Below are 13,301 nucleotides of genomic sequence, written 5' to 3'. Positions count from 1 at the left end.
ACAAATTATTATTTTTGATTTTCTAAGGCGAGTGGCCAGTAATTTTCAACCAATTATAAAACAAATGCTTTATATCTCTTTGTTTACAAAATAATTTTTCATTAAGCTGGATTAGTTAGTTGCTTATAAATATTATTAAAAATTTATACTTTTTAACAATGTTTCCATACAATTTGTTGTCATTATAACTAACAGACAATCTAAACAGAACATATTATGACATGTTGTTCTGACTAGCACTAAATATCCAGATAATATTCCAAATTTACATACATTACCTTTACAAAAACTACTCAAACATAATCATATAGTTTTGCTCAATATACAAATTATCTTAGAAAATAATCATCAGTTACTACACTTTACAGTGTGAATTAGCCTTTATATAATATTCTGTATGAGAATGAACCCTATATAAAATAAATAAATATCCCTTAATCTTCACCAGCTGGGACTGCATCTTCCAATCTCTTTATATACTTCACTCTTAGCTCAGTTACCGCATCACCTTTTAGTTGGTCCTGGAAAACATAATGTAAAAGATTTAGGTCACTTATACAAATTACTTGCAAATAAAAATATTGATCCATATAAATTTACTTCAATCAATCAATTTCAATGTAAAATAATATTTTTGGTATTCAATAATTGTTGATTGATGTATAGACAAATAGAAAATATTATGGTGAATTAATTATGAACTAGACTTACTTATATTTCATAGGTCAAATGTGTATTTTAGTTGTAAATTTGAGAGGTTTATTCAAGTAAAATATTGCATATTGCACATTATACATATAAGATCTAATATCCCAGCCACACTATGCTACTCGTCCTGCTCCTCGTCCTGCTCATCGCGCTGCCGCTCGCCTCGATATTGCCGTCTGGCCACACACTGCTCTACTCGCGCGATTAATCGCGACGCTCTTCACTAGGGATGGGTCGTCGACGTATTCATCAACGAGACTAGATCGTTAAATGTCGTTCATCAACTAGTCGTTCAACTAGTTAAAATCTTCGACTAGTCCATGTGTAAAATAAATAACTATTATTAAATAAATTCTTAAAACAATAAATTCTAATCTCAATAAAACAATTAATAAATGTTTATGCTTTCTTACAAAAATTATACTCCCTAAAAATAGTATTACTAAAAAACTAATTAGCGTTTGTTTTTATAGTTTAAATTCAAAACATTGGTCTTGTAAACCAAATTTTTTTTTTAATCTTCAAAGAAAAGAATTTATTCTTATCAATAAAAATGTTGTGTGGTTTTATGAAACCACGGTAAAAGTGAAACTTTCCGAACACTGCTTTATACCTACTCGGCAGCCGACCGTCACGCGACATGCGCTACACAGAACAAATAGTTTGAGACGATGTAATATAAGTTTCACTTTAATAAGACTGTTTAGCCATTGAATTCAACTAGTGCATTGGTGAGCGATGGACTAGTCGAATCGTTGAGTGTACATATAGACGGTTAATTTAACTAGTCCGTTGATTCCATGACGCCCATCCCTAATTCGCACTCGTATTGCCGGTCCTTTGAAACGCGCGCAAAAGCCGACAAAATAGGGAGCAGTGAGCAAGACGATGAGCACGACGAGTGGCATGACGAGTAACGTGGCCACACTATGTCCCTGCCTACTTCCCTCGTCACTTCCCATACCACTCGTGGAGTCGTGTGGCTGGGGTATAACTTTGTATGAAAGAATTTGTACCTGTTTAAAATTTTCAAACACTAAATATTTTCAAAAACATTTTATATATTTGTATAATAGTAGGAGCAATGCCAATTTATTTACATATGGGTAATTCTATCTAGATCAACTTCAGTAATATTAAATACAACAGAGATTATAACATCTAGCACTAACAAACATAACCATTTCAAAGGTAAAACATACCTGAATAAACCAGCACTGTACATCAAGCTGGACCATTTGCAGCGCTCCCCTTATAGCGCCTGGTATCAGGCCGCAGTACTTCAGCCCATTGTTGGGCATCTCCACCCACTCGCTGAGGGGACACTGGTCCCAGACAAGGGAGAACTCGTCTCCTGCACTACTCCAGCTTGTGGCGGTTGGCTGCATGTTCAGGTACAGTCTGGAATGTAACAAATAGTACATATACATTATTATGGTACGGGAGCCAGGTCCAAATTTGGTTCATTATTTCCTCTCAAGAGATAATTCGTCAGACGCATCAGAGTATAGTATTATAAAGCGGCGGCGTATTATATATCAGCTGACGGTTTTTCCACCAAGATACAGCCAGCTGACCTATATATTTAACCACAGTTACATATAAGCTATCATCAGGTAAATTTTTGTTTGAGAGGAAATCACGGAAAATAATTTCTTTTTTCATGTTCGAGACACCAGCTGACGTATAATACACCATGTTGTAACCAGCTGATTATTTTTTTTCGTTGAGATATTGGGTTAGCTACAATTTGACAAATTTTTAGCTGAGAGGAAATGAAATGAAATGAAAATGAAATGAAATAAATTTATTTGTCCATTATATGATTTACAATTAATGTACGACAGTGGGTCCCAAACTAAGTGAAATACTTGTGTCTTGGGACCCTGAGTTGCGCTTCTTGGTTATATAGATACATATGTTATGGACAGTAGAAAGTTAAATGAATGAAGGTATTTTTTTTTCCTACGTGCGTGGGAGGCTACAACCGCTCTTCCCCCCAACCGAGCTCCAGCTGACGTTCACGAGGCTTCATAATACTATACTTTGATGCATTTTACTAATTACCGCTTGGAGGAACTTGGTCATAAAATCTGTTCCTGGCTCCCGTACCATTAGTTTATTAAGTTTGTTGTACATTGTATGAATAAATAGAAAGCTATTTTCTTGTTTTTGATTTAATGCAAGTATTATCAATTTAGCAATTAAAGACATTAAAACGGATTTGAAATTTAACTTATTCATATTAATTATAAGATGCGATTTATTCAATACAATTATTATTAACCCGACATTTCGCACACTGAGCGTAGTCAGGGGAACAAAGAGATACATTTAAGTTTTATATCTTAATAGATACACATTTTCTGTAGTAAATTGCTTTTTTTACTGTTTATGCAGTATATGTTCTAAACTATATTTCATTGTCTGCTCTTGATAATTGAGTTTTTAATTAAAACTTTTCTTACTAAGTTATTGGTTAGAATATAATGAAGCAGTGTTATGGGCTTTAAAAATAGGAAAGATTGGGTTGTAGCCTCATTGGCTACAACCCAATGCATAGTAAACGAATTAGCTTAAAGTTACAACATACCTAAATGCTTGCTGTATTTTATCTGCAGTCTCCCTCATTTCCAGGCATCGGTTTGAACCTGTCCGAGCTAAAAAGTCTTCAATCAACCGCACGCCCATATTGTAACCAATTCTCTCTAGCTGTTTATTTACATCATCTGTATTATCGATTTCTTTCAACATTTGTGAAACTAGTGCACCGTATGTAAGTGTTAGTAACTCTGAATTCTGAAATAATACAATGAAAACAATTGATTTTGTAGAAAAGTTCGTCTGAGTATATCTATTATGTAGTCGACGTCTCTACTTACGACTTTTTTCGCATCAAGCCTTGAAGTTTGCCGAGACATCTTTGTGTGAAATGCAATTTATCCTTTTCAATTGCTAAATTATCAGTTTAAAACAAATATTTTTGTAAGTTTTTGACTCCCAGTCTCCCACAATTTGCAATGAAGACGATTTAAAAAAAAATTGACAGTGACAGTTGACATAAAATTGTCAACGTTAAAACACGTCACAGATTACCTATGTTATAAAATTTCGACTATAGAATAGCATAAAATACTAACAGAATCAAATATATTTTAACGTAATAAAGTATTCAAATGCAATGATGGGTGTGACCTTTTATTATTTTATAAAACTAATAATTGGTATTTTAAATAAACGTGAGTATTAAAATAACTGTTTGAAGTTGGTTTAATGCTCTAAGGTTTGAACATTTAATAAGAAATAACTGGTTTTGTATTTCACTTCTTATTAAACAAAAAAGCTTCTAATATAAACAAGCCGTTTTATACACATTCCATATATCAATGGTAATTTGGAACACGGAAAATCAAATAGGTATAGGTCTACCAGAATCTGATGGCATTTTTATATTTAAGAAATAAAAGAATTTCATGTGGCAACTTTATTTGACAACTATCAAATTGGTTGTCAAATTATTGTCTTCTTCGCAGTTGATGAATAATTTTTAGGATTTTGTCTAAAAAATCTTCGAAAATTTCGAAAAAGCCTGTGCGATCACATGCCAGAGGTGTTGTTTATAATGTGTATAGAATAATATTCGATGAAGAACGGTCAAACACATCACAATTTTCAATTTTGAAGATTTTATTGGTAAATTCGACTTACCCGGTTTGATACTTTAAATTAAAAAATATAATAAGTAGGTAACTATAATATTGTTTGTTGATTACAATATAATTTTATGAAAACTTATAACAGGAGTTTCCAATATAGACCGGGAGATACTGACACAAAATTTCGAGTCATTTGTAACAAGGATGGCGGTTCTACAGGGGTCTTAGTACGCAATGACAAAAAGAAAAATGATGGTGTGAACGCTGGTACCGGTGGCTTAGTCGCGTGGGCGTTTGTCGAACTCGTCGGAAAAATAGAGAAAGTCAAACGATTTGTAACACAAAAATTTTAGAATTTACCGATAGCCCATAAAAAAGTAGTAGGCGGTAGTGTCATGCCATACTTTTCCGGTGTGACTTACAGCCCGCCATACCGATGCGAATGTGTTGATTTAAATAAAACAATCATTCAACCATTTGTACCAGGCTAACTTTTGCACAGGTAACTATCGTCGTGCAGCCATTTACGAAAATCGCCATGCCATACTTTTCGGACGATTCCAAATGGTCGCCATACCGCCGAAAATCTGCAAAAAATTTTTATTTCGCCAAACTTTTTGTACCAGTATTGCATTTGGATTTTTGGAGAGTATTTGATAAAATGTGACCATTATTATATTTGCCATACTTCTAGTAGGGGGAAAAAGTGCTGTCATACTTGAAAACTTAATTTATTATTAATTTATATAAGTGAAGATTTCCAACACATAGATCTTTGAAATTTTGTATTTATATTTGTTGATCCTCAAACTTACAGGAAAAATAAGTGCCATACTGTTACAAATCGTTTGACTTTCGCTATTTTCCGACGAGTTCGACTAACGCCCACGCGACTAAGCCGCCGGTACCAGCGTTCACGCCATCGTTTTTCTTTTTGTCATTGCGTACTAAGACCCCTGTAGAACCGCCATCCTGTTACAAATGACTCGAAATTTTGTGTCAGTATCTCCCGGTCTAATACGGCTATTCGTCAAGTCCAAGCTGTCCAATTCAATTTTATAATGTGTGTACTTGTTAATACTTACGAAAATAAATATATTTTTATGATATTTTTATTTTATTTTATAAAAAATTATAAGCAATCTAGTTTCGATCTGCATTATCATTACATCCATATTTTCACATGGCATAATAATAATGAATATACAAATATAGGTACATATGTGTAAATAATAATATGTATTACCAATATAAAAATAATATGTGTTCCTAAGTATGTACATACATAATATTGAGTGGATATCTCATTATTAAATACAGTATTGTCCACTTATGTAGTGTGACTAATGATATCGAGGACAAAATAAAAAATAAGTAGTATCAAGATCGTTCAGTCCATTTTCCCGAGGGTTGCACACTCTAAATTTTGATTTCCCTAATTGCCATCAGATTCTGGTTAAGAGCTATTACGCACTGTCGACCAGTCGCTGGCGACTCAGTCGCCGGCGACTGTGACTTACTATAGTTTAAATAGGGGCTTGCGCACTTAGTCGTCAGTCGTCCAGGCGACTCGGCGACTCGCCGCGTTGTGGCGACGCACAGGCGACTGGCGGTCGCCGGCGACCAATAAAAGCACGGCTTCAAATGGGAGCGTTCACACTGCAAGCAACTGTCGTAGCGACTCTTGTATGACCGGATTCTGCACGAATGTACTTATAATACTGTCGCTCGGCTTGGTTTCCTGTCCCTAGTTTCTCTGTTTTGGTCGCCGAGAGACTGAGTCGCCGGCGACTGGTCGACAGTGCGTAATAGCTCTTACCTATACATTCCATGAGACCATGAAATACATAAATACTGTGTTAAATACCTAGTAAATGGCAACACTATTGAATTCGGTTTGAAAAATAAGCAGAAAGCGTTTGGCGTTTGACTGTTTTGAAAATTTCATTTTTAAGTTTGCTAAGGTTTTAAATTTTTATTAAATTCTCAAATAAATTTGTTGAAAAGGAAATAAATAACGAGTAACGAGTTATTCCTTTGTTTGTGTAAAATATGTGTTTTATTTTGCCATGAAATCTCATTATTTGAGATGGAGAAAGACGAAGAAAGAGGTGAATATTACGATGTATTACAAAAAAGTTCAGCTGTAAATAATCTAATACTAGAATATTATAAAAAGTTTGGAAAGAAACGGGATTTGGAACAGTTCTTTTCGTTATCTACAGCACAAAACGAGATAAGGGATCCGAGTAGTTCATTTTGGAGGAAAATGAAGGCATTGAGTGATTCTTCTGACTCTGGAGAAAAAAGGAGTGAATCTTCAACAGAACTTTGTAGGATTTCCATAAAATGTTCAATCCCAGAGCCCTCTGGTTCACAAATCCCGGTAAGTTTGTTAGATGTTACTTAAGATATAATTAATGTTGTTTACAAAAGTGAATTATACATATAAACTATTCATACTTTAAAAGTGGGTCATGTCATAGTAATTTAATTTGTTTAATATCTGATCTGTAAACATATATATAAAATGTAAATGAACTTTATTGTGTAGCATTTAACTTTTTATGTCTTTTACTGCTATTGTAGAGAGAAACTGTGCAGATGGCAGAATCTGATTCACCACCAATTATAAATGAAGTACCTGAAGAAAGAAACTCTGATAATGATTCTGAAAACTCAGACGATGTTCATTCACTTAAATGTAAGTCAATCAAGTTTATTTAATCCGTCAGTCCTCGGATCACAGACACAATAGAAAATCTATTGTGTCTCGGCCCGATCGGGCCGCTCGGTGGTCAATGGGTTAAACTCAATTTAGTGTTTATATACAAATAAGATAAAAACAAAATGAATGTGGATATATTGATCATTGATTTTATATATAGTAATTTCTTTATGTTTTTAGCTAAAGATGGGACTCTAGATACATCTATGAATAAACCACATTCACCCACTAGTAGCGTCACATCACAACGTAAACTAGAATGGGATTCATTGGCTGATGTGGGATATGGGAATGAGAGTGATAAGAAAACATCAGCGTCAAGTTTGAGCACATTAGAGCGACTGGCGCTACAACAACAGTATTGTTTTAATGACACACAACACAGTAGTCATCTAGGGGTTCCCACAGCACATTCTACACCTCTTGAACCAAGTGATAGCAAATCAAAGGGCAGAAAAGATCTTATAAAGAAAACTACGAAAATACTCAACAAAGATGTTGATCATGTCCAATTAACATTGCCTCAGATCCCAGAAACTAGTCAAGCGTTAAATTTGAATCTCACAAAACACATCACCTTCAATGTGGATAAAAAGGGCGAAGTTAATATTGAAAATGTGACTAAGAACATATCTAGTTCTCCTGAAAAGGTATCTGTTGAAACAGAAATGACACAAGAAGTAAAATTTGACAAAGAAATACAGACAACCTTGACAAAAGAGGATAAATGCAGTGGCTCAAATGATATTCCTGCAAACACAATGCAAAAGTTCCCAGTGCATGTTAATATAAATACTTTGAAAAAGAGGATTAGAAGGAAGAAGTTGAGAAAAGTGAGAAGAAAACCTAAAGAGAAAAGGCAGGCTATTGCTCATATAGAATCAAATCAAGTCCAAAAAAGTGGGGAACAAATATCAGCTGCAGAGAGTTTTGAATACATGCCTGCACATATTTATCACCAGAATCAAATTAATAATGACCACAACCAAAACAATGTTTCACAAGTTAGAAGTGACAACAAATCCAGCTTAGAATCTAGTGCTGGACACACCACTGACTCAAGCAAAGATAAAAATTCATTTGTTAGAGATTTAGAAAAAAGCATTGACTTACTTAAAATTACTCTCAACAAAAAACATACTGATGAAGGACTCAAGAAAAAGCTCATTAAAGAAATTGTTCAAAGGCTTTTAAAAAGTAAATACAAAGATGACGAAAGTACGACAGATTTTCTTTCTGGATTGAGTTTTGATAGTAAAAAGCTAGACTTAGCAGGAAGCAATCACACCACAACAAGTACATCAGATCAAAATGACACTGGTGACAAGAAACTTCTGAAACCAAAGAAATCCATATTACGTACAGATAAATTCAATTCCAATGTTTTACCTTCTACATCACAAAGTACTCCTAATCTACCTTCAGTAATAAATAATGACATTCCTATAAATCCTGCCTCTGCAAAAGTACATGCAACATATAATACCGATTCAGATATATCTGAAAAATATACAAAAACATCATCTGAAGAGCTTTATCAAAAATATCTGAAGGCTTTACGCAGAGAACAGGCATATAAACAACATTTGAAAGAAAAAGAATTGCTTTTTAAACAAAAACTAGTTGGCTCAGATATGCGACTCAATACTTATAACCAATCTGATCAAAAGGTTCAAAATAGAATAAAAGATTTAATGAAAGACTTGGTTAGAAATAACTATGATGATGGGTCTGGTGATGCTAGTAGACTGGAAGGTGGAAGTAATACTCATTTACATATGAATGACATAAATCCAATAAGAAAGCAAAGAAGCCATTCAGTTTTTACATTATCATCTGGTGCATCTGATAGTCAAAAGAAAAATATGAAATTAAAAAACAGAGACCCAGTAGAAGGCGCCACTGCTTCATGCAGTAAAAATGAAAAACATTATTGTTGTTGTCCATATCATATATCTCATGGTAAATTAGATGTAACAGATAGCTCAGTGCAAGTGAATATACAATGTTGTGATAAAAATCAAATAAAAGATAATGATCAATATAAAGAAAGTCCAATATGTAGCCATCCACATATTTGCAAACCTGATTTGCCAAGTAAAAATAATCAACATACCTGTTTTTGTCTAGAACGACATGCTCAAAATAAGCCTGATAATGCTTACAGATGTAGGTGTACACATTTTATAAACAGTGGTCTCAAAATTAAGAACAAAGATCTGCAGTCATACAATCAATCTTCTTTTAATATGAATTGTGGTAGAGATCATGACCCTGCTAGTTTAATACCAAATTATAATATGAATAAAGCTAGTATTGAAAATCAAACTCATGAAAAGAAATGTACAAACACACAAGAAAGCTCTAGTTCAAAATCATCACAAACAAATTTAGATTTAGAGTGCATATTGCGTCGTAAATCTAGCTCGAAAAGTGTTACATCATGTTCTGACAATATTCCTCCTTTAAAAGAAGATAAATCACCAAAAAAACAAACAAATAAAATTATATATGAAGCTATCAGATGGACTCAGACTGAAATAAGTATTGATCCTAAAATCGCTGATCCTTCTTTCTCTGATATTGTAATAATTGACAACAAAGATTGTGCAAAATTAATAAGCAAACAATGTAGAGAAATATCACCCTTGACTTCAGAGAATAGTATCAAAACTTGTAACGAAGAAATTAATACTCCATCACATAGTAAAGATAAAAGTACAGATAAAGTCACCAGTAAGCAAAAATCTCCGAGAACAATTTCGGAAAATAAATCTTTAGCTATTTTAAGACTGGATAAAGAAATTCAATCAGATGTAGACCTCAGTACTTTCAACAATGTTGGAAGTCAAGTAAATATGCCAAAGCTTAAAAATTTTACAATCCCAATTCAGGGAACAAATATGACATTAAAAGTAAGTTTGGGCAACTCTGAATCATCATCAACTGCGGAAATAGATACACCTGTATCAAACAAGTCAAATCAGGAATTTATTACTCACGAATCAAAAGAAACTGTTACTAATAAACCATTAACAGTAGACAATTCTACATCCTTACTAGAAGAATGTTCTAAAGGTGTGCAATCAACCAATCTTGATGTATTCAAAGAACCTCTCAAGGAAACTACAGTTGTATGTAATAACGAAACTTGTATGGATACTTGTAATAAAAATAATGCAGGAAAAGCTTGTCAAGTGGGTTGTATGGTTGAAGATAAGAAATTTAATACATATCCCAAAAGGGAACAAACTAATCCTCAAAAACCATTACTGCGTTCTAACACTGACATAGGAAAGATGGAAAAGGCTTCTCATGTATCATTTGATCCAATTGCAAATGACAATAGAGAAAGTCAAAATGTTTGTGACAATCTAGATATTGCTGCTAAAGCTGTTTCCACTGAAACTGAAGAAAAACAAACAAGCAGTACTGAACAATCTTCCAAAATAAGTAAGATTTGTTCAATTTCTAAAGCTACTTCTGATAGTGATTCACAAACCACATGCTCTAAAAGTATTTCGAAAAGTTCAGGTGATAGTACAAATGAAAATCCTTCTAAAGACCCATTAATTGATCTAATTCAAGATATAACTAAAAGATACTCAAAGAGAGACATTGAAAAGAGTAAGAGAAGAAAGTGTTTTAAAGAATTAATAACAGTTCTAAATTACTTACTAGATACAGAAGATAGTAGAGATAATACTGACCAGGAAAATAAAGTCTCACAATCATCAAATTGTGAGAATAAAAAAGTAAATGAGGAACAAATACCCCAAACACCACCAACAAAAACATATGTAGACAAAGGAATACAGCTTACAAATAAAAAGACGAAAAAATCTCACACAGAGTCCTCTGACCCAACTTCAACAGATTTGCCTACTACTTCCACTGACTCAGCTGCTTGCCAAGTTCTAAACAAAATAAAGAAAGAATGCGAAAAATACCATCAAAAGAAATGCAAGTCACATACAAGTAGGAAATGTGAAGCATCCAGTAGTACATCGGTAAATTGCGATCAATGCAGACGCGTCCATCATTGCTATTGCAAAGGATATAAATGTCATAAGAATAAAACAACTGTTGAGAAAAATAAACGTAAATGCGTCGCCTATAACTTGATATTACAAAGCGATAGTTTAGTCAGCGAAGAAACGACGTGCGATAATAATCCCCGTCAACTTCGCAATATTATAATTAAAGTACCAAAGCGAAAAACAGACAATGTTCCGTTCAAAGAAATGACTGCGAAATTCGAAAGGGAATTCCAAAGCAATATTCCGCAAAGTGCAAGAGTACATAGATCGAAGAGCCTTCCGAATGATAGTGAGATATCTAGTACTGATGAGATGTTAAGAAAAGCCCAAGCATTTACAGTGAGGGAATATTTGGAAAGAAATCGACCGGACATTGTTGAAAGGTGCTCTAAACGTCAGAATTGTCTTAAAATAGTGAATGAGAGTCGGTAAGTTTATTTTGATTTTTAGTTTCGAATACTCACCAATTTTTCTTACTTCAGGTCAAACGAAACGTCTCCTAGAATGAATATGATTGTTGTACACACTCCTAAATGCAATACTAATCCTCGTATGGAAAATTGTAATATGTACTGTGGAGGTAACTGTGGCTTTATATTTTTTTGTTAATAATTTGGGATAAAGTTTAACAAAAGTTCCTTCTAGGTGCACCAATAAATTATTGTGCTAGTTGTGTAAATCACTGTAATAATATACATTCTATTCAAAGTGAGGTAACAAGGATTGGTGAGTTTGCCTAAAGTTTTTATTAGTAGACACAACATATTAAAATTAAGAGATATTTTAGATATTAAATGAAATAAACTGCAGTACTTTCAATGACAATAATGTTTTTGTCGTATTTCTTTATATTTCAGAGCAAACGAAAGGGCGGCGAAACGCGAGCTGCTGTCAATGCAGGTGGCCCACCAACCAGAATTAAGGGAATTATCTGAATCAGAGTTACGATTATTTGCCAAGGCACTTAGCAAGGATCTTAGGACTAAGAAATGTACGTAAAAACTTAAAATACATGATATAACTGGAAAAATTCATTAAAATCAGAAGCCAGCTCTTGCATTAACCTTAAAGCCTTACCAATATTTCTTCAAATAAGATTTTCAAAAAAAGGGTCATAAAAATTTTATCTTTTCTAAGTAATTTATTTTGATGTTCGCAAAATTTTCAGTGGCGCCGAAATTTATAAGTGAACGTGCTATGAAAAAACATTCAGAGAAAATCTACAAATCACTGCCAGAAGTCGTGCGAAAGAAAGAGGAGTTGAAAAAGGAGAGCATAAAGAAAACTAATTTATTGCTAGCAAGTATATTTAAAAAGGTGAGTAATTCTCCTAATGGTTAATACTCAGTGATTGAGATCTGGAAATAAGCTAGCTTGTATTTTTTATACACATAATTTTTGTAAGTGATAAGACTGCCTTTTGTACAATGTTCTTATGTGCTGTTTCCTTCTCTGTTATTTTATTTGGTGTGCAATAAAGAAATTATTATCCTTTTCTGTTTTGTGAATATTGTTTACAAATACTAGTTAGCTCTACCATACAAGCTTAAACCGGCACATACGGTAACCAGATCATTGCAATACGAAGATGACCGGACGTACACGCATGACATGCGGTTGATGCGACGTTGCCGCTCCGCTCAAGTAATAGTCATTATTGGACGAAAGCGTGCGCACAACGGGTGTTTTAATAGGCCTTAGTAGTAGGATTCAAAGTTCGAAAATATTTTAGTTCTTTGTAAAAATAATTCATATTGATATTAATCAATGCAATCTATTGTTTCAGAATTTACAGAAGAAGACCCTTCAAGGTGCTGTGAATTTATCGAACTATAGTACAATTATTAAAATTTGACAAGAATTTATAAGCACTGTGTTAATGTTATTTGCACTATGTGTCTTTTATGAAATTGTTTTGTTGCAGACATGTTTTTAAAATAAATTTATTTTTGTAGCTATTTTATTTTATTTCTTAGGTTTCAGGCAAAATCAAGTATTTCTATAGCTTACTTTTCTCGTGAAAGAGTAGCAAACTCACATACATCCGTCCTCACAAACGTTCGCATTTTTAATATTAGTAGGAAGTAGGATTATTAAAGTGAAACTTTTATTACATCGTCTCAAACTTTTTGTTCTGTGTAGCGCATGTCGCGTGACGGTCGAACCGTA

The 13,301-nt window shown here is 33.5% G+C and overlaps 2 protein-coding genes across 2 annotated transcripts; one reads left to right on the top strand and one right to left on the bottom strand.

Annotated features, from left to right (window-relative positions):
- Bet3 (blocked early in transport 3) lies at positions 1 to 3,694 on the bottom strand. Its single transcript, XM_090114397.1, has 4 exons — positions 3,591 to 3,694; positions 3,302 to 3,507; positions 1,911 to 2,109; positions 1 to 521 (listed from the first exon to the last, which is right to left on the bottom strand). Exons 1-4 carry the CDS (start codon positions 3,627 to 3,629, stop codon positions 435 to 437), a joined length of 531 nt encoding a protein of 176 aa, XP_089970523.1. The 5' UTR covers positions 3,630 to 3,694; the 3' UTR covers positions 1 to 434.
- A 2,712-nt stretch (positions 3,695 to 6,406) lies between these two features.
- On the top strand, positions 6,407 to 13,086 carry LOC149899000 (uncharacterized). The gene is made up of 6 exons (XM_090114377.1): positions 6,407 to 6,750; positions 6,954 to 7,068; positions 7,273 to 11,560; positions 11,990 to 12,123; positions 12,301 to 12,449; positions 12,919 to 13,086. Exons 1-6 carry the CDS (start codon positions 6,454 to 6,456, stop codon positions 12,985 to 12,987), a joined length of 5,052 nt encoding a protein of 1,683 aa, XP_089970503.1. The 5' UTR covers positions 6,407 to 6,453; the 3' UTR covers positions 12,988 to 13,086.
- Positions 13,087 to 13,301: the final 215 nt, after the last annotated feature.

Source organism: Colias eurytheme, chromosome 21, assembly GCF_061535395.1.
Source record: "Colias eurytheme isolate Ceu_HAF_F1 chromosome 21, ilColEury1 Martin Lab GWU primary, whole genome shotgun sequence".
In the NCBI taxonomy this organism is placed as follows: Eukaryota; Metazoa; Arthropoda; class Insecta; order Lepidoptera; family Pieridae; genus Colias; species Colias eurytheme.
Note: the sequence above shows the minus strand (reverse complement) of the source record. Positions and strands in the feature narration are given on the sequence as shown.

Excerpts from the sequence above, each read along its gene's own strand:
- Bet3 (XM_090114397.1), bottom strand. The coding sequence starts at position 3,629 with ATGTCTCGGCAAACTTCAAGGCTTGATGCGAAAAAAGTC. Across the intron at positions 2,110-3,301 it reads AAAATACAGCAAGCATTTAG|ACTGTACCTGAACATGCAGC; the intron begins GTATGTTGTAAC and ends GTTACATTCCAG. Across the intron at positions 522-1,910 it reads TACAGTGCTGGTTTATTCAG|GACCAACTAAAAGGTGATGC; the intron begins GTATGTTTTACC and ends TATGTTTTCCAG.
- LOC149899000 (XM_090114377.1), top strand. The coding sequence starts at position 6,454 with ATGGAGAAAGACGAAGAAAGAGGTGAATATTACGATGTATTACAAAAA. Across the intron at positions 11,561-11,989 it reads AAAATAGTGAATGAGAGTCG|AGCAAACGAAAGGGCGGCGA; the intron begins GTAAGTTTATTT and ends TTTATATTTCAG. Across the intron at positions 12,450-12,918 it reads TAGCAAGTATATTTAAAAAG|AATTTACAGAAGAAGACCCT; the intron begins GTGAGTAATTCT and ends CTATTGTTTCAG.